Source organism: Solanum pennellii, chromosome 7, assembly GCF_001406875.1.
Source record: "Solanum pennellii chromosome 7, SPENNV200".
NCBI lineage: Eukaryota > Viridiplantae > Streptophyta > Magnoliopsida > Solanales > Solanaceae > Solanum > Solanum pennellii.
In genome coordinates this window covers 67,886,738-67,908,301 of record NC_028643.1, presented here as the reverse complement: position 1 = coordinate 67,908,301, position 21,564 = coordinate 67,886,738, and the positions used below count along the sequence as shown (strand labels likewise).

The 21,564-nt window shown below is 30.9% G+C and overlaps 1 protein-coding gene across 1 annotated transcript; it reads right to left on the bottom strand.

Annotated features, from left to right (window-relative positions):
* Positions 1-2,545: 2,545 nt before the first annotated feature.
* On the bottom strand, positions 2,546-21,185 carry LOC107025200 (protein EIN4-like). Its single transcript, XM_015226013.1, has 2 exons — positions 21,015-21,185; positions 2,546-3,157 (listed from the first exon to the last, which is right to left on the bottom strand). The coding sequence occupies exons 1-2, from the start codon at positions 21,183-21,185 to the stop codon at positions 2,546-2,548; spliced, it is 783 nt and encodes a 260-aa protein (XP_015081499.1).
* Between the last annotated feature and the right edge of the window lie 379 nt (positions 21,186-21,564).

The window sequence follows — 21,564 nt, the reverse complement described above, 5'->3', positions numbered from 1 at the left end:
TTTTTAAAAGCTCCTAATGTTCAATTCATCAACATACACAATTTATATAACAAATTCAGATCCTGACCTTTTCATAAAAATTCAATGACAATTAGAGTCATTTTTTTTGTACCCTTTTCTTTTTTGATTATTTCAATCCATATAAGGATTCTTGAAGTTTTATTGGAAAATTTTCCTTCAAAGTTTTATATGCTTCAGACACCTCGATTGATTCAAGAATTTTCATATAACCTTCATTGTCTAACTAGACATGACAATTATTCATTATATGCATACAAGTTTTTCATATGTTGCTAGATCAAAACAAACCTCATAGCATCCACCATAGGAGAAAACATCTCCAATAATTTCAGAATTTTTACGACAAATCTTTATGCCCCAAGGCACAAGTTGTACTTTATGTCTTACTGTTATACTATCGCATAATAATTTATTGTACCCCACTGACACTATACCTTGGTTTATAAACTATCAGTCCAAAACATCATTTTTCACTTTTCTAAGTGAAATAAAATATACTTGAATTATGCAGTTTACTTGGCCAACCATTTATCAGTCCACACTATATGACAGATTTGAATTCAAGATCCTAGTCACAATTTATATCATTGAGCACTACGTCATATCAAAGATACCGTCGATTGTTATTTGATATCGATTCCAACATGACATAACTTATCGAGATCTATTCATTTTTTCATTATTTTTCAAGTACCTGAACCTTTTTCAAGGTTTTATGAAGTGTTATGTCGTGGTGCTCTCTTATAGCGCTTTCCTCATTATCATGATCATATTGATCATTTGCTCCTCTCCTTCTTCTTTATATTTGAAACCGTTTGTCTATTACGCTTTCGGCGTATCATAGACTCTGTCCTTCAAAGATTTCACATTGTAGCATTTGCAGCTGAATTATATCATATGATCAGTTAATTCATCTGACAATAGATTTGCAACATTATGCAAAAGAATTATCCCTTGAACTTCAAGTTCACATTTTCTTTAACGAGGATCTAGTTAATTCATAATTACCTCATAAAAATTTTCAGTTGTCAATCATATTTCTCCCCATAATGTTAGAAAATCTAACATTCATCCCAACCTTATTTGGAAATTCATCTTTGTGCGTGATGGAGCAATTAAAATCATAACCGAACATTCAAATTTTAGATGAAAATTATTTAGTTCCTAACCCTGAACCAATTTTGATGGGGAAAACCTTGTTGACTTGATGCATACATGTGTTACTATATGTTAAATAAATTTATCTCATACCGAATCTTATTTGGGAGTTTTGCTCTAACACCTATGATTTAGCTATAATTGGAGGCATATAATTTCTGCTAAACCAATCAGCATTATCAGTAGAATTTCATAGTTGGAATTGTGCTTTTAATTTAACAATCGAGCAAACAACCAAGTTGACAACAAAGCACATGTGACCACAACATAGATGCATCTATCATATAGTTACAAATGATCCACATGGCAGGTGAATGAGCTCATATTCACCTTTTTATATGTTTCAAATAATTTCAGGGAATACAATCCCAATCTTAGCTGGTACAATAATAATTTTATCAAGAGAACAAGCAAGACAAGAATTCTTGAAGAATTTTTTTATTTCTTCATCATATAAGCCACCTAAATTCTAAATTACATTTGCATCACATTTAAACCAGAATGGTCAACCGGTTATGCCAACTAATCTTTATTTCAGTATACTTATAATTTACTTTTACATGTGATTCCATCAGTATGCCCACGTTTGTGTGCAACAAACAAGAGAAAAAATGGGTAATCTTTTACATAATAACCCGCTTCGATTATAGTAATCTGAAAATAATAAATCTTTTCATAATTTGTAGTCTCAATATTCCTTTTCAATTCATCTGAAACTTAAAAGTTTCTTTTGAGACTTACTACAACTCCAATATTATTTCTCTGGTAATAATACAACTCGTTAGAGCTTGCAATTAATTTTGTGTACTGTCACATATTACATGACACCATCCATATGGTGAATATCTCCTCAAGGAGAAATTATACTATTATTGTCTTGGTCAAAATTATTACGAGCAAGACATGTTTCTTTCTTTACTTTGTTGTACCATAGGTATACAACCAATGACAAATTTATATTGCCACACAATAATATTATTTTGGTCATGACACAACCTTTATAGGCAAGAGTTTTTATTTCTTTTGCCCTTTTGGTAGTTCACAAATAAACATACCATAATATTTATGACGTATAATCATAAACAACTATTGACCATTTCTCCAAATAAAAATTTATTTATTCCTCTGAAATCCCTCGTAGAGATGAGTTGTGGCATATATCATTTTTTTTGAGAAAAGACATAAATACACCATCGAAGTTGTTCCATATTTTCATAAAGACACCTAAACTTTAAAAGTGTCCTACCACCCCACTAAACAACTATATATCATTGTAAATGGGTCATTTTTACCCATTCCCTTGTCTACGTCGTGCGCGTGTTGCTCACTCCCTAGGATAGAATTAACCCGACCCGACCCTTATCTTTTAAAGAAAAGTCGTCTTCGTTCTCTTCTCATCACCCATCACCAGATTAGCTAAAGAACTGGGAACATCCATGGAAAATCCAAAGCCCTTATAAAAACACAGGCACTTAACAAGACAAAAAGCCTCTCTGATAAGTGAATGCAACTGAAACGGCATCATTTTTACTAGAAATCTCCCTTCGTCTTTGTCAGGTATATCCATTGCATCGTTTATTAAATTTAACAGAACGGTGCTTGTTCTCACCATTGTGTCGATAATAATCTTCTGGTTAGAGCTTGTGTTCTCATCTTGAAGTATGAAAAGCAAACCCAAAATCGAGTGCATTGGTCGTCTCATCCCATTGTTCATTCCCTTCTGAAACAAATTCCTTGCCTGGCTTGCCTTCACAACATTCTCCTCAGCCTGTTGCAGCAAACCGTTCCTCGCTTCTAGTTTCTCCCTCATTAACTCTTCAAGAATCGTCGCATGGGATAGGGCCACAGCCACCTGATCAGCAACTACTTCCACTATCTTCATCTCATTATGGCTCCAATCATCATTTGCACTCCGAATAACCAAAACTAAAATAGCATAACGAGTGTAAATCAACTCAGGCGTCACACCTTTGAAATCCTAAGCAACATAGTTCTTGCTATGAAAATCAAAATATTAGGGCTACCACATCTATTTTGGGTTTAAATTGAATAAGATGACATAAATTGATTGAATAATTAATAATAAAAAAAGGAAATGACACGTGACACTTTTAAACTGGTCAATGAAAGTGAAAACTGATCCATGATGCGCCTAACGTGCGTGTAAGCAACCCAGACGAGGGAATGGGTAAAAATGACCCATTTACAACGATATATAGTTGTTTAGTGGGGTTATAGGACACTTTGAAAGTTTAGGTGTCTTTATGCAAATATGGAACAACTTCGATGGTGTATTTATGTCTTTTCTCTTTTTTTTTTCTCAAACCTCCCATAGAGATGAGTCGTGACATATATCAAACCCATAATGATTTAATCATATATTGACCCATTCTCTTATAGAATGGTCGAGCATTCACTATACTCATCACAAGTCACATTCTCTTCAAGGAATGGACTAATCATTTATATGTACTTTATAAATTTGCATTATAAGCACATTGTGGTGCATTAGAACTTAAATTCAACGTCTTATCCATATAAAGTCATCTAAGGTCATTAATTTATGAGATTGGACCCAATACCTTATCATCATGGTGTATCAAAACTCAAATTGATGTCTAACCCTATTGGTGTGATAGAACTTGAATCTATCTTCTTATCCTCAAATATTTTTCATTACGTGCATCCGGACTTTAACTTGATGTCTTATCCTTTTGATGAGATAGGAGTTGAATCCATCGTCTTACCCTTCAATCAATGTTATATAAGTCAATACCAATAGAACTCAACCATGAGCCTTTAAAAGAAATCAAGAATTATAGAAGCAAATTTAGTCAAAATAAGATTGAGAGTTTTCTCACCTCTAGCAATTATAAATATAAATAAGTTCTTCATAATTAACACTTAGAAAATCAACATGAAAATTTACTTCCTTATCCTTCAATTCTTTTCTGAAACGAAGAACTGTTAGTATAATCATAAATCAATGTATAAAATTGTTAAAGTAAAACAAACCAATATGTTCTACCTTTTTATATATCACATATATACTAAAATAAATTATTAGTATAAGAGGAACTTTTGAAAATATAAATGTGTAACAAGAAAAATAAATAGAACATGTTCCTGCTTACGAGTGTTTCAACTACAACACTTTTGCGAAGTGCTACAACTTTTAGAATATATTCGTGCTTATAACGTGTTATAAATCTAAGCTCAGTACAATATGTAAAAAGAAGAAAACAAGAAATGTAGATAGAAGAGAGAACTTTTCTTTTCATTCAAGTGTGTCCTTAAAATAGTGAGTGATATCTCTATTTATAGTGTTGAGATATCACTCATCCAGCTAGTAGATACATAGTTATCCTAAATGACCTTATCACCTTTGAAAGCACCTATGTACATGAATCCAATTAATTATTGGATAAATCTAATGAATAATCCACATAATACAATGAGTTTATAACAAATTGGAGTTATTTTTTACTTTTAATGAATAATTTAAAGTAAAAAGAAAAATATTTTTATTATTTTCTTTTTTTTTTAAAAAAAATCAAATTAAATTTCAAAATTTTACCTTTAAACATATTCTTCAAAATTCAACTAAAAAAAGTTTCATAATCAAATGTCACTATATAAGAAGGTGGTAATGATTGATCATATTTTTTTTATCATATGCACAACGAAAGCAGTATTTAAAATCATGATTTATATTACAAACAACTAAACGACATAATTTGAACATTTATAGAAGAACACTAATTTGTTGAAACTTTTGCACAAATTGCTTAAAACACATAGATCCAGGACTCTAATCTTATTACAACTTGATTAATCAACACTTATATGGTCAAGTGAATATTTTGTTATCTGAAAATGTGTATCTTTTCTAAAGGAAAACCAATCCTTTTTTATACATGGTTTCCAATTGAAAGAATTCAAAAAATTTGAGTAAATATTCCTCTATTAAAACTTAAAAGTTTCTATCTTCAAGGTGAAGTATGACTGAAAAGTTTTTGTATTTTTTTTTTAACATTAAATCTTTCTTTCTATAGACTATTTTTTTAGAATACCACTAAATAAAATATACTTCTTCTTAATTTTCACACATTTTTCCTTTATTAAAAATTGATTACTTTAATTAAGCATAATAAGGACCGCAAATTTATTATTTAAGACTTTCAATTATGATATTAATTCGACATTAGTGAATTATTGTTTCACAATAAGCTACAAGATATTCTATTAAAATCTTGTAATTGCACTCTTTGATTCAACTTCATAATTAAATATAACAGTGTATGTTTTTTCAATTTCTAAAAAAAGAAATATAAGATATGTATTTTATAAAACAATCAATTCAATTTAATTTTTTAAAACTTTTTATACATAAGAGTCCTCACTTATTTTTTAAGAAAAATCAAGATAACTTTAAAATTTTCAAAAAATTAAACAAAATAGAATCAATTGAAATAAGGGGGTTTGAGGTATAAATTTACATTACAAAAATGGTTTTTAACACGCGTTTAACCTGCGACTTGACTAAGATTTGACTAAATTTGAAATATATTAAGTTATAAATAAATAAAAAGCTATTTGAAAGAACAAGCTTGAAATAATTTTTCTAAGGAGATAATTATTTATAAATAAGTAAATAATCAAACAAAGAGAATCAAATATTTCAATCAAAATAAAAAGGAAAAAGACCATCTCTTAGGAATTTAATTAAATTCAAGGAAATCAAATCAAAATAAAGGTTCGTTGATACAATAAACAAATAAGAATGAGAGAATACAATCAAATCATTGTCAATACTTTCAACGGAAAAGGGTCAAAAATACCCTTAAACTATCTGAAATAACTCACATATACCCTTAAACTATATTTTGATTCAAACTATCCTTCCTGTCAAACTATTGGGTCAAAAGTGCCCTTCTAATTAACGGATATTGTTAAAAGCCATGTGGATGTCACATGAATGCCACATGGCACCCCAATAGATTTCTACTGCCACATAAACTAAAAGGAAAAGGGTCAAAAGTACCCTTAAATTATCTGAAATAGCTCATATATACCCTTAAACTATATTTTGGCTCAAAACTACCCTTCTTGTCAAACTATTGGGTCAAACGTGACCTTCTTATTAGCGAAAGTTGTTAAATTCCACATGTGCCACATTGACTTAATCTCTAAATCTTAATTACTCATTTTCCCCTTATTTCATTATTTTCCAGAAACGATTTCACCCCTTCTCCCTCATTTCGCGGCTAAGGTTTCACAGTTTTCTTCGTCGCTGGGTTTCAAAGTGGATATTCGTGGTTATAAGTTAGAAAATCTTTTTCTTATTTTATTGTGTTTACACCCATGAAAATCCACTTTGAAACTCAGCTCCGAAGAAAGTTATGAAACCTTGGCCATGAAATGACGGGAAAGTTGTGAAATTCTAACTATCATACTTTGAAATCGTAAATGTAATAAAATAAGAAAAAATATTTACTAACCTACAACCATGAATATCCACTTTGAAACTCAGCCCCCAAGAAAGCTACGAAGCCTTAGCTGCAAAATTAGGGGAAAGTTGTGAAATCCTAACTATCATGCTTTGAAATCATAAACATAATAAAATAAAAAAAATATTTACTAACCTACAAGCATGAATATCCACTTTGAAACCCAGCCACGAAAAAAAGTATGAAACCCTAGCAGCGAAATGAGGGAGAACGGGTGAATATATCATTTCTGAAATAATGAAATGAGGGGGGAAATAATTAGAATTTAGGGATTTAGTCTATGTGGAAGTGGAACCTTATTGTCATGCAATGTGGCATCCACATGGCATTTAACAACTTCTATTGATAAGAAGGGTACTTTTGATCCAATAGTTTGACGGGAAGGGTAGTTTTGAGCCGAAATATAGTTTAAGGGAAAATATGAGCTATTCCGGATAGTTTATGGGTATTTTTGACCCTTTCTATTTAGTCGACGTGGCAGTGGAATCCTACTGGCATGCAATGTGGCATCCACGTGGCATTTAACAACTTCCGTTAATAAGAAGGGTACTTTTGACTCAATAGTATAACGGGAAGGGTAGTTTTGAGCCAAAATAAAATTTAAGGGTATATATGAGCTATTTCGAATAGTTTAGGGTATTTTTGATCCTTTTCCCTACTTTCAATATTATGTAAAAATGTCAAAAAAGAAACAATTGTTAAAAACAGAAAAGAGAAATTAAGGAGAGGGGAAAGTACTAAAAAGAAATAATTGCTTTAAAAGTTTTATGTTACAAAAATTCAAAAACAAAGAATTAATTAATTGACAATTTATCAAAATGCAACAACTTCCATCTCTTTCTTCTTCTTTCACCATGTTTAAAAAAACACGTCTATTACCATTGCTCTAAAAATTCAATATTCAATTTTCTTAATTTTTTTGATTTCTAAACATGTTTATTTACCATACATTATCATTTTTGAAGCAATTTATTCTACTAAGGCATCATTTTGACGTTATGAGATTATAATTTATCTTTAAAAATGTTTGAAATTTTATGAAGTTATTTGGCTATCATGTTAATGTCATGAAGTTTATGTATCTTCTTTAAGAAATTTTCCTGTATTAAAAATACAATTCTCACGTATTCATGGTACAGGAATTAATCCATCTTACATATATATTTTATTTTGCTTATTTCCAATATCACTTTGTATACCAAATAGTTTGTATTTAAATTTGTTTTTGTATTCATCCTAGTGTATACGATAAAGTTTGTATTTAGATTTGATTTTGTATTCATCCTAATGTATACCATAAAGTTTTTTATTTATATTTTGATGTCGTATTCATTCTCAACTATAAATAGTCAAAATACAGTTTATTTATGTATTCATTATTTGTGCATTCATCCTAATTACATCAGTCAAATATTTTTGTATTTTATTTTGCTCATTATATGTTTATACCAACTAGTTTATCTTTGATTTCGTATTCATTCACAATTTTAAATAATCAAAATGCAGGTTTTGTATTTAGATTATCACTTTCTAAAAACAAATTTGACTACAAACTACAGAACATTCAAAATACTTTCAAATACTTTTTCGAAACAACTCAATACCTAAATACTAATGTAGATTCTATTAAATTTGAAATATAAAAACAAATAATAAAAAAAGATCGACAAAAATTATGTTAAATGCTAAAAATCTGAAATACATAAATATTTGATGAGTATGTTAACAAATTCACATAAAAATTTTAAAAAAAATGACGAATAATCCTCAATACATACAATCCCAAAATTCAACATAATGTGTGATTTTGAAAAAAAAATCTCGCAACATAAATGACGAATTCAAAAATGCCTTTATCAATTGAGAGATTTCTTGATTAATTGATAGATCTAAACAAATTATTACGAATTTGAATAATTAGTTCTTCTTCAACAATGAAATTTTGATGAAAGAAAAAAAAAGAGAAAACTGAATGATGGAGATGGTGAAAATTGAAAAGTTGATGAAAGAGATTTTTTTTTTTAAAAGTTAAAGATGAAAAATAAATTTAATGGTACTAAAGCATATGAAGAAGTGTAAATGGGTAATGGATCTAGAATTTGATTCAAAGTAGAATTGTTTTGAGAAATAAAATTTGAATACAACTCACTTTATAAAATATTGATATTTTGATATTTTCAATAATTATTTTAAAATGTAGATGTTTTTACTAATTAAGTTAGGGATTGTGACTAGTTTGCTAATTTTCCCTAAAAAGTTGCCAAATAATGGGATTTGACCCATTTAAATCAGAACAAGCTGCTGAATATTTTTGGGCTTTTGACCCATTTTTTCGCCTGGACCTGCTGGAATTACTTTTGGGCTTTCATTTTGCCTTTGAAAGTATGTGTATACATTCAGTGTATACCACAGTACATAGGTATATTTAGCCCTTTTTCCTGTACATAAGACTGTATATCAAGTATATACAGTATAAATCAGCTTCTAAATACCTGTATTTACTTATTTATACCAGTATATCATTATGGATAGTTGTATACTACATGTATACAACCCATTTTGAACTTTCGTGCCTGTATTTGCTGCCTTCTACTTGTTCATCAGCTTCCTTTGCTTCACATATTAGTCCATGGGGACTCAAATTTAAGTATGACTCGAGAGAGGAAAAGAATTGGGCCTTCAAAGCCCCCTTCTAAGATGCAAGGGGAAAAAAGAGCCCACAATGGACTCAAAAATGGAGTTTTTCTCATTCAAACGAAGTAAAAAAAAGGGGTTGATACGTAGTCCAACTTTAGATAAATACAACAAGAGTGAGCTGATTAAAAAAAGGGAAAATTACATAGAATGGCAAACATCCTTAAGTGATTATATAATAAGGGTATAATTTAATTTATTTACTTTCTATGATTATAGTTTTTTTTTTTGCCATAATTAATGGGACCCACCTTCTATTCCTAAACCAACTGTAAAAATTCTTTATTTTGATTTTGTATATAATTTTATACAAATCAATATTATCTCTCCTATTCATATTCCACCTTTTTCTCCTATAGTCACTCCTTCTATCCGATTTTGAATTTTAAATTGGCAAAATAATCACTTTCTCCCTCCGATATTGAATTCAACTTTCGCAGGTAACCCCTAAAATCTAGGCGTGTATCAATTGTTTTTATTTTTTCCTTATTCAACAATTGTATATGTATTTTGTTTCTTACTTTTTTCATATTTTTTTGTTGAAATAATCAAACATTCTTATTAGATTATAAATTCTTCAAAATCGAAATGGATGAATCATCTTCATCTATGAGGATTACCAGAGGTATTTCATTGCATGTCAATTTTGTTGACAATTTACCCTCGTTTTTAATAGGTTTAACTCAAGATTTTGGGGTTGATGTAGCGTCTATGGCAAAATCCAAACAAGTTCAAGATAAACAATTAAAGGAAGAATTGAGATCCAAAAAAAAAAAAAAGACCTAATGGCAGTTCAAAAAGTTGTTAACAATGTCATAGCTAGAGGTATTAAAATTGTCGAAGGAGGAACAAAGAGGAAAAAACTAACCAGTGATTCAGAGGAGAGTGAATCTGAAATTGACGGATCCGAAGAACATCAAGATCATGAGATAGTGGCTTAAAACACAATTTTAGATAAAATATTTTGTTACTTATGTGTCAATATACAAAAATTGTTTGTTTAAGTAATGTTTGTATATTCACATAATTGTATATAGTATATTGCATGTTTAATACACACATGTTTAGTTATATGTATCTTCCCTTAGTTATATGTATATTCCATCAGTTATTGTATGGATCTGTATATTCGATTAGTTTATACAGATTATTTAAGTTATGTATATAATGACTAGTATACTAAGTTAATAGGGGATAGTTGTGAATTGTATATTAAAGGCTCCCTATTATATTTGTTTTTGTATATATATACAAAAATCAATTGTATTTAGTTATAGGAATATGCCTAATTTATAATTGTATATTATAATTTTATATTTTAGTAGTTATATACAAAATATTGGAGTTAAGTATATATTAAGTTTGTATTTAATGTTGTATATACAAAGTCATTTAGACAAATTACAAAGTTATGTATATAGTGGGTTGTATATTAAGGTAATATATACAAAGTATTATGAAACAGTTCTTAATTGTATATTCTATTAGTTGTATATCAATTACTAAAGTTAAGTATATAGTGGGTTGTATATTAAGGTAATATATACAAAGTCTTATGAGGCAATATCTATTTGTATACAATTATTTAATTTTGTATAAAATAAATTTGTTAAAATCACTCTATAATACATATATAAAATTATAATACATTATACAAATTCGTCGATATATACAAAAAATTATGAACCTTAATAAAATATTGTATATATAAACGTTACACACTCAAATGTAGAAACAGATTTCAAGCTTACTATATATACAATTAACAAATAAATATTATACAATCAGTTTAATCATTAATATTTTTTCTTAAAAAAAAAACTTGAAATCACAAATGCACATCTATAACTGTAATATATATACCAAAATTATTGTACATTCTACAAATTCCTAGATATATACAAAAGAAAAAATAAGAACATAATAACATATTGTATACAATAGATTACCTAAAAAAAATTAAAAAAATACATATTATGATGGTCATATACAGTTTAATNATATATATATGTCTGAGTGTTTCACAGATTTATCTAAAAAAAATTGAGAAAATATTTGACTTTGAACTGGTTTTGTTTTCAAAAGGCAATAAATTATTTGCGTAAAGAAGTTAAAGTAAGGAACTTGCAGAAATCTTTGATCCTGAAGGGAAGATTTATAAAAGCAGATAGAAGAAAGCATACTTCGTCAAGGTTTTTCTACATTCATAAGCTTCCAAGAATGGTGATATCAACATGCAAGAGGTCTGTTCAAGTAATATTATTGTTGATTTATTCACCAAGTCTCTACCAACTACAACTTTCAAGAAGATAGTGCACAAGCTTGGAAAACGAAGATTCTAGTCTCTGAATTGATGTTCTCATAAGGGGGAGTTAATACGCGATGTACGCTTTTTCCCTCACAAGGTTTTGTCCCATTGGGTTTTCCTTGAAAGCTTTTTAATGAGGCATCCATAATGCGTATTATTAGATATGTGTACTCTTTTTCCCCCACTAGATTTTTTTCCCACTGGGTTTTATCTAGTAAGGTTTTAACGAGGCACATAATCTATTGACATTCAAGGGGGAGTGTTATAAACAATTTGTATTATAGTGAATGTCTAATTATGTGGAGTCCTTGTAGGATATGGTTAGGAATCCTACTTGGGGACCAAGTAAGGTTTTCCCTATAAATAAAGGGTTTTCCTTCATTGTAAATAAGATTTGTGAAAGATCTATGAATCCTGAATATACTTCAAGAGAAATAGGAAGTCTTTTCTCTTCTCCCTACTTTCTTCTTCTTCTAAATTTATATAGTTTCATAACAGATTTTGAATATTTTGCTTAAATCATGGAATTATGTGAATTTATTGTTACCATCTTTTGTGCTACTGTTACCATTTATTAAAAAAACAATTTTTTGTATAAATTTAATTAAAAAAACGTTTTATACAAATTTAGAGTCACCTAACAAACTAAATTATACCCATGGAATGTAATTATTTAAACTATACCCACAAAATGTAATTTCATAAAATCCGTTTGCCATATATGAAATTTTCCCTTAAAAAAATGCACCAACTTAAAAGAATATCAATAAACAAATAATCCTACTAAAGTATTTTATGCAGAGACACAAAGCACTAACAACTAAGGAGTAATTCATAGGACAAACTACATAAATATTACTGGTTTAGGTTCTAATTACTATGATTTTCAATAGTTTCAAATAGTACTTCCTCTATCATATTTTGTGCTTACGATATATGATTCAAATCCACAAGATACATATTTTATTTCTTTAAATTAATTGGTTGTAACTGATTTTCTTAATTAAAGGAGTTAATGAGGATTTTCAAAATTCACGGACAATTAATTAAATTCCTAAATTTAAGGCAAAAATTAAGAATTATATCGATAAAAACATGTTTGTAATGTAACTTGATTAGTTTCATTTTATTACACTTAAAGTAATAATTTCATTAATTTGATGTATCTATATGTTGATGTATATTTTTGTTATATAATTTGATTAATTTCATTTATTACACGTCAAATAATAAATTCATTAATTTGATGTTTCTGTTATCAACATATAATGTATCCAACTAGCTAAACACTTAAATACATGAGTATCTTGCAAGTACATTCATATGTATCATATAAATTAAATATCTACTGTTAATTTAATGTGTCTATTTATATGATCTAACATAAATTTTATGTGGTTATTTATATGATCTAATATTAATTTCATGTATCTGTTATAGATCTAATACTATTTCATGTATTTTTTACATGTATAATTTGATTTATTAGGTATCAATTTTATAAATTATATCCAAAAATATGTATTTTAGATAAATATGAAAATAGTTAGATATATTGTAATAACACAACAAATATATACATGAGTGGATCTATGTAGACCGGAGGGGGTGTCACAACACTAGTGATCTCAAAAAACACTTTTAACTCTTCTTGAACACATTTCTACTATCTGATTCTCAACACTTGGCTGAATTTCTCATTTTATCACCTCCTTTTTAGGTTTGAAACTGACAGTTTAAAGCAACGGATCTATTTTATCATCTCTAAACTGATTTACATTTGCTTTACTCTATTACTCGGGAAAGGCTTATCTCATCACTACTAAACTCTCCATATGTAGGTACTAAGATTCTGTAAGGGTCCTGACTAAGTAACTCAACATAGGCACGGTGGTGGCAAAGGTTGGCATGAATGACTTTGTCAAGGGCCAAAGTGCGGGTGGAATCAATCATGCGTTGTTTGAGCAAAGTGTTAGCATGGTCTAATGGTACCAAATAATGCTGGAAAGGCAGTGTCATGACATGAAATGGATGTTGGCAAGACAACACTATGCAATGTAAAACACAAGGCTGCTATATGTTCTATAAATGGACAACCTTGTGTGTTGGACGTTTTAGGGAGGATAGACTTGTTATCCTAGAGATGAAAGAGGGAAGATTAAACACTTTAAAAAGGTGACAAAGGAAGCAATCGACTTGTGATTGTGTCTATTGAAGTTGAACAGAATTGTTGTTCCAACGAGTGAGTACCTTTATATTAGTTTTGATTATTAATATAGAGGTTGAGTTTGTACATATGTTTATGTGTTGATTTGATTGTTGAAATTCTGAAAAATAATCTAAGGTAAAAACAGTAAGACGTCCTTGAACGTTAGGCAGACTAGGCTGTGAAAGAGCTGAGTTAAGTGGGACTTGACTGCCTCACATTGAGCTAACTTCTAAAATAAAATTTAGGTGAAGTAATCTACCTGTGTGACAATTTCGTATCAAAGCATTGCTTAGATTATTCGATGGCTAATGAAAATGTTGAACTACGGGAGAGGGTAACACGATTGAAAACACTAATGGGTGGGACAAATGATAGGGAGGACTTGGTTGATCTGGTCACTCAAATTCAAAGAGTGAATGTAGAATTGACCTTGACCAAAGAGGTCTTGAACGAAAAAGTTTGTTATTGGAGGCAGAATATGGAGCCAAACACGAATCCGCCCAACAAGAGATGGAAGTAGTTCGCAAAGAAAAGGAAGACTTGCGTGGTGAAGTTCTTCTTCTACACAGGGCGTTGCAACGGACCATTAACCCCATAAGGATGAAGGTTCTAAAATCTTAGGCTTACAATGGTATGAGAAGTGCCAAGGAATTGGAGAACTTTCTTTGGGATGTAGAAAACTATTTCAAGGCAACAAAAGCTTCGGATGGTGAAAAGGCATCAGTCACAACAATGTACTTAAGTGATGATGCCAAAGTTTGATGGAGAATAAGGGTTGCTGAAGTGGAAGGTTCGAAGCTACCACAAATTGAAACGTGGAAAGTGTTAAAGAAAGAATTACAATTCGTCTTGGTTGGCAAGGGACGGGCTGCGGCGATTGAAACAAAGCAGCACAGTGAGGGATTATATCAAGGAGTTTTCATCCTTGATGTTGAAAATAGGAAACATAGTTGAGGAAGACAAGTTGTACTATTTCATAAGCGGATTGAAAGGATGGGTACAAAGAGAATTAAGAAGGCAAAATGTCCAAACTCTTAAGTCTGCCATAGTGGCAGCAGATAAGTTGGCTGAATTAGATGAGAGTGACGACCCAAGAGATTCTTTGCACTTCAAACAGAAGTACAAGGGGAAATAGTTGAAGAAAAATAAGAAGGGCCAAGTTACCGAAAAGGAAGATGAAGTTGGGTAAACTAGACAAGGGGAGTCTTATTTTCTAAAACACAAGGGAAAGTTTGAGGGATGCTTACTTGTAGTGGTCCACATTTAAAAAGGGACTATCCGATGCAAGTGAAAGTAAATGTCATGCTTGCTGCCGAATTGGAAAGGGAAACAAACAATGAGGCAGGAACTTCAAATTTAAACTCTTTGGCGTTGGTTGAAGATAAAGATGATGGGCAGGATATGATTCTTGTTCGGAGTCCAAATAGGATCAGATGAGGGATGACCTTGATGAGGACGTCGATTTCCATTGGGTGGGGGAAGTTTTTAAGGGTCCTAACTCGACATATACACGATTGCGCTAAAGGGTTGGCATGAATGACTTTGTTAAGGGCCAAAGTGCGGGTGAAATCAATCATGCTTTGTGTGAAAAAAGTGTTAGCATGGTATAATGATACCAAATAATGCTGGAAAGGCAGTGTCATGACATGAAATTGATGTTGGCAAGGCAACAGACCATGACATAGCTTGGACGCTGACCGACATTAATTTTGGGCGAAGTTGGCATGCGAAAAGCACATGATTTGATTAAGTGCGGGAAATCAACCTGAGCTAAATTAAAGCATAGTCAAACGTGAATGAAATGCATCAAGAAAACAATGAATGGAACGGATAATAAAAAGATAACATGGCCAAGGCAAGGCAGTGGCAAGGCGTCGGTGGTGCGAAGGCATGAAAAATGGGCGGATGGATTCGGGTGAATTTTGATGAGACAATGAATATACAATGTTTAGAAATTTTATTAGAACCAAAATTATAGATTAAAAAAGCAGCAAAGGGCCAAAACCTAGTCAGCTAAGTCATATGCAAAGCACATGCAATCATTACCTTTTTATAACTACTTGTGTCCAGATTCATCGTATCTTTTGAAAGCTTTTTGAATTCAAAATTTAAATGCTTCTTATCAGTTGGGGATGTCAACTGAAATTATTTAGTGGGCTGATTGCTTGACAAGTGTTAGACATGTGTCACAACACTATGCAATGTAAAACACAAGACTGCTACATATTCTATAAATGAATAGCCTTATGTGTTGGACATTTTAGGGAGGATAGACTTGTTATCCTAAAGTTGAAAGAGGGAAGACTAAGTCTGGAATTTTACCAAGACACTTAGAAAAAATGTGAGGGTTTTAAAAAGGTGTCAAAGGCAGCAATCAACTTGTGATTGTGCCTTAAGTCGAAGTATGACATAATTGTTGTTCCAACGAGTGAGTCCTTTGTATTGGTTTTGGTTATTAATATAAAGGTTGGGTTCGCCCGTATTTTAATGAGTTGATTTCATTGTTGAAAGTATTGAAAATAATCTAGGGTAAAAACAGTAAAACGTCCTTGAACGTTAGGCAAACTAGGCTGTGAAAGGGTTGAGTTAAGTGAGACTTGACTGCCTCACATTGGGCTAACCTCTAACACAAAATTTAAGTGAAGTAATCTGCTCGTGTGACAGATTCCTTCTAAGACTTCTATCTATGACACTTCTCTTAACCTTTGTTCATTGGCGTATAGGGTCGCTTCATCTAAATTTTAAGGAAAAATAATGCTTACATTAGCTTATTCCATATTGATAGATTAAAATATTATCTAGGCACACATGAAAAATCATAAACTTAATTGGAACCTCGTCTGGCTACATACGATATTGCATTAATGTTCTTGCTAATATATATGACTTAGGACTCATTTGGTTGCACTTAATGTGAGTCTGAATCTTAATCAATCATATTTATCTCATTCAGTGTGTTTGTTTTTTAGGACTGAATTAATTATTCATATTCAGTTCATTGAGTTTGTTTTATTTTCTTGTAAACATCTTAATGGGCCTGAATACATCTGAATAAATCAAATCTGTAACACACTATTAACACCATTCAGACTCAAAAATAAGACTTCTCTCTTAATTCAACTACATCACAAAAACTCATAAATGTTTTTTCTTATTTAATTAATGTTAATCACATTCTTACCGTTATTATTTCCTTTATTCGTATTAACTTAATATATGAATTTTACTTTTATAAATTAATCAAAATATTTGAATTGATGAGCACTTCATGATATAATATTCAGCACGGTTCTAGAAAATAAGAAAGTATTAATTATTTGATCGATAACAATAACAAATGTTCATTAGAAAATAATTTTTTTTCATAAACATTATATTACTACTCTATATAAACTATTTTACATTGAATTATATTAGATTCTCAAAGTTTTTGAGTGCGAAGAATAGTCATATTAATGATGCAACTTAGTGTTAAATTCTTAATAGATGAATCATATTACCTTGTTACGATAAGAATGTTCAAAATATTATTTTCTATATATAAAAAACTATTTTACTAAAATGACATTTTTATAATATTCTATTAATATAACGTTTAATTTCATATGTACATTCAGATATCGAAAATAAACAGTCCCAATAAACTAGTGTTCAGATCATAGACAACATCTTAATTTTCAGATGTTTATTCAGATTTACACATCTAGGTCTAAATGCATATTTAATATTCAGATGTATGATCAGATTCAGACGTCTTAATCTTAATAGAAACAAATGAGGTCTTAGTCATACTTTACTTCTCTCATCTAAGTGTAATAACATCACACTTTAACCATTCACATGCATTGCAACTAGTACCGGCAAATGAGCCTATATTTTTGTAACCCACTCATACTTTAATGGGTTTGGTGACGATTGACTTTTTACATGGGTAAAATATGGATTGATACCCATATTCAACCCATAAAAATATGGGTAGGATTGATACCCATATTCAACCCATAAAAATATGGGTAAACTATGGGTAAAATGTGGATTAGCCAAATGGGTTAAGTTTCTAACTTTTATTCACTCAAAATTCATGATATCACCTAAAATATTGTAGTTTCTCTTCCTTTTTATGTTATTCTATAAAACTAATTATGTTTCTCTATTATTGAAAAGGTGAAGTTTTTGAGTTTTGACCCTCCCAATTTGAATAGACATTTCTTTTATTAATTATAATAATATTTTTTATTTGTTTAATTTTAGATTGGATAATAAATAATAGTGTAAAATAAGCAAATAATGTATTAGTATTGACATTGGTTAAAGTGCAATAAGCATGTTTTAGCCTTAAAATTCAGATATTCATTTATTTTGAAATTAAATATGTCCCCTTTGTTAATGAATACATAAATTTATTTTATATTGAAAATTTATTTAAAAAAATTGACTTTTATGATACAATAAAACTAAAAAAGAAGCATTTTCAACATTTTTCATCTAAAAAAATAAAAATATTTTCTCCATGTTAAATTCTCAAGTAGAGTTTTATTGACTCATGAATATATGGGTAAACTAGTATTTACCCATATTTTTATCCAATTCATTTGTTACCCAATTCATTTTTACCCATATCAAATATGGACGGGTTGAACTATTGCCAATATTTGTTGACCCATTTTCAGCCTGCCTAAATTTGAGCCACGCCGTTCATTTGCCACCACTAATTGCAACTAACATCTTCAGATCTCAAAACTAACGTCATCACCCTCATGCTACCACCCCTTTTTTCACGACACTCATCTTAAATTTAAGTTTAGTGCCTAGTATTAAATTCAATTATCTATACGCTATCTCACATACTATACTAACTTATGAATACTAAAAAAAATTAAGAAACACTCGCCCACTAAGATCTCATGATAAGTAGGCAACCATTAATACTCAGTCTATCTATTTATAAATTACTATCACATTCTATTTCACAACTTAAGTACTACTTACGATTCATTATACTTTTTTTTTTGGCAAATAATAGATTTATTGATTCACCAAGTAAACATTACAACACTAAAAGAAAAAGACAAAGGCCTGAGCTTCAACAACCTCATCCTCATCTACTTCGTCCCCTCAACATCAACTCTCAATTATGAAGGATAATTATTCAATCTAGCTAACACTCCTCTCAATTTTCTGTACATATTCCCTCTATGATGTATCTCCTGAATTATAATCTTCACAATCTCGTCTTCACTTTGTTGATTCTGTTTGAATATTCTTGCATTTCGTTCTTTCCAAATGTGATATACATCACTTGCTGGTCATTCTATAAACTTCAACATCTGGTGTTTTCCCCTTCTGGTGTGTGCTAGCCCAAAAAACTTCTCCTTTCCGGTTCAATACTTGTTGCTTAACCCCTTGCCATACCAGTAGCCTTCTCCAAACTCCAGCTGATATGCTGCATTCAAACATCAGGTGAGCTACAGATTCATTCGTTTTATTGCACAAAGAGCATTTAGCTTCTTGAACCACCCCTCTTCTGAAGCTTATCTTTGGTGAGTAGCTTCTCATGAATAGCCAGTCGTAGCATAAAAATTCATTTTGGCGACCCCTTGTTGTTACAGAACCTTCTCCAAGATACCTTTGAGAATACTCTTCTTAGTTGTGTATACATTTTGTGTATTGAAAGTTTTGGCATCTGGATCAACTCATCTTCACCGTACCCTGCAGCTTCCATTGTCTCCTTGCTTTGAGAATTTTCTTTATTATCCATGAAGCATTTTTTGCCTCCATACTCTACACCATTCTACCCTTCCCATAGTATGTGTGGATCCATTGGACCCAAATCTTATATTTTTTTTTAGCATAGATTCCATAATAGCTTGAAAATAGTTGTTTTATTCCATGTTAGGATGCCCAGAATGTTGAGTCCACCTGCTGACTATGGGCAACATATTGTGTTCCATGTAATAAGAGCTTTTTTTGATATCTCAGCACCTCCAGTCCATAAGAAACTTCTGCATAAAGCATCAATCATCTTTGTAATCTTTTTTGGTAAAAGGAAAATTTGTGCCCAAAATGTCTGAATTGAGAAAAGAACACTTTTTATAAGTTGCACCCTTTCAGTATATGATAGGAACTTTGTTGTCTAGGAGGTTTGCATTGTTCGCTGTAATCTTTTTTGTGCTCAAAGGTACTCCAAGATAACGTATGGGTAGTTCTCCCTTCGTGTACCCCAATTCCTCCAGGATAGCTTGTTGCTCTTGCGTCTGTAAGATTTTTTTTCCAAATTTTCTCTGAGTTCAGAGGCCATAGAAAACTCATTAAAACAATTATTCAGAAGTGTCAAAAAACCAATATCTCCTCTACCGAACATCAATAAATCATCTGCGAACCCCAACTGAATAAGCTTCAATTTAGCACATTTAGGGTGATAGTTAAAATAAGGATTTGTTTGGAGAGTTCGCAATAACCTAGTAAAATATTCCATGGTAGTGACAAACAAATAGGGAGATAAAGGGTCGCCTTGTCTTAATCCCTTCTTAGCCTGTAACAGTATTGAAGGTTTGCCATTAATAATAATAAAATACGAAACTTTTCTTATGAACTGAATTATCCATTTAGTGAATCGCATTGGGAAATTTAGACACTCCAATACATGCTCCAAAAAAGTCCATTCAATTGAATCATAAGCTTTCTGCATGTCCACTTTCATCATACACCTAGGAGAAATGTGTTTTCTTCCATAACCTTTAATCAGTTCATGACTTAGTATTGTGTTATCAGTTATAACCCTGCCTGGAGCAAAGCTGATTGTCCCTTATCAATTAGTTGATCCATAACTCCATGCATTCTTTTAATCCGTATCTTTGAGATAATCTTGTAAATTACATCACAACAAGAGATAGGTAGAAATTATTTAACTGAAGTAGGATTATGTACCTTTGGTATCAATGTAACAGATGTACAATTGATATATGGGCACAGAACACCTTGATCGAAGAAACGCAGTATTGCCTCTGTAACTTCCTCTCCAATTATACTCCAAGCTTTTTTTAAAGAACACTGCATTTAATCCATCTCCCCCCGATGCCTTCTGATCATCAATATTCTGTAAAGCTTTTCATACTTTCTCCTTTGTTACTGGTTGAATCAACCGCAGTTGATGTGATCTATCCAATACATGAACATTCTTCATCACCCACGGATTAATTGCAGGCAATTGACTGGCATTAGATCCCAACAGACTTCTATAGAACTGTAATGCCTCTTGCGTTATCTTTTTTTCAGTGTCAACCATATCATCATATTGATGGAAACTCTACTCTTCATACTAGCATGAAAGTATGTTGTATTTGCATCTCCCAATTTCAGCCATTGTATTCTGGATTTTTGTTTAAAATACTTTCCTCAATCATTACCCATTTTTCCAGTTCGCTCTTCAGTTTTCTCTCTTTCTCAAACATCTCCGGTACATTATTATATCCTCTCATCTGGTCATAAATGTCATGGAACTGGTTCCTTATTCAATTAATTCTAGCTTTTGTCCCCGAGTACTAAGCATTATTCAATTGTTTCAGTTTCTTCTTGACCAACCCTAGTTTCTGCCTTACTCTATCCAATTTTGAACCCTCTCCTTGTTTACTCTACCCTTCCTTCACCACTTCTATAAAGGAAGG

Excerpts from the sequence above, each read along its gene's own strand:
- LOC107025200 (XM_015226013.1), bottom strand. The coding sequence starts at position 21,185 with ATGGTTGACACTGAAAAAAAGATAACGCAAGAGGCATTACAGTTCTAT. Across the intron at positions 3,158-21,014 it reads AACCAGTAACAAAGGAGAAA|GATTTCAAAGGTGTGACGCC; the intron begins GTATGAAAAGCT and ends TATGTTGCTTAG.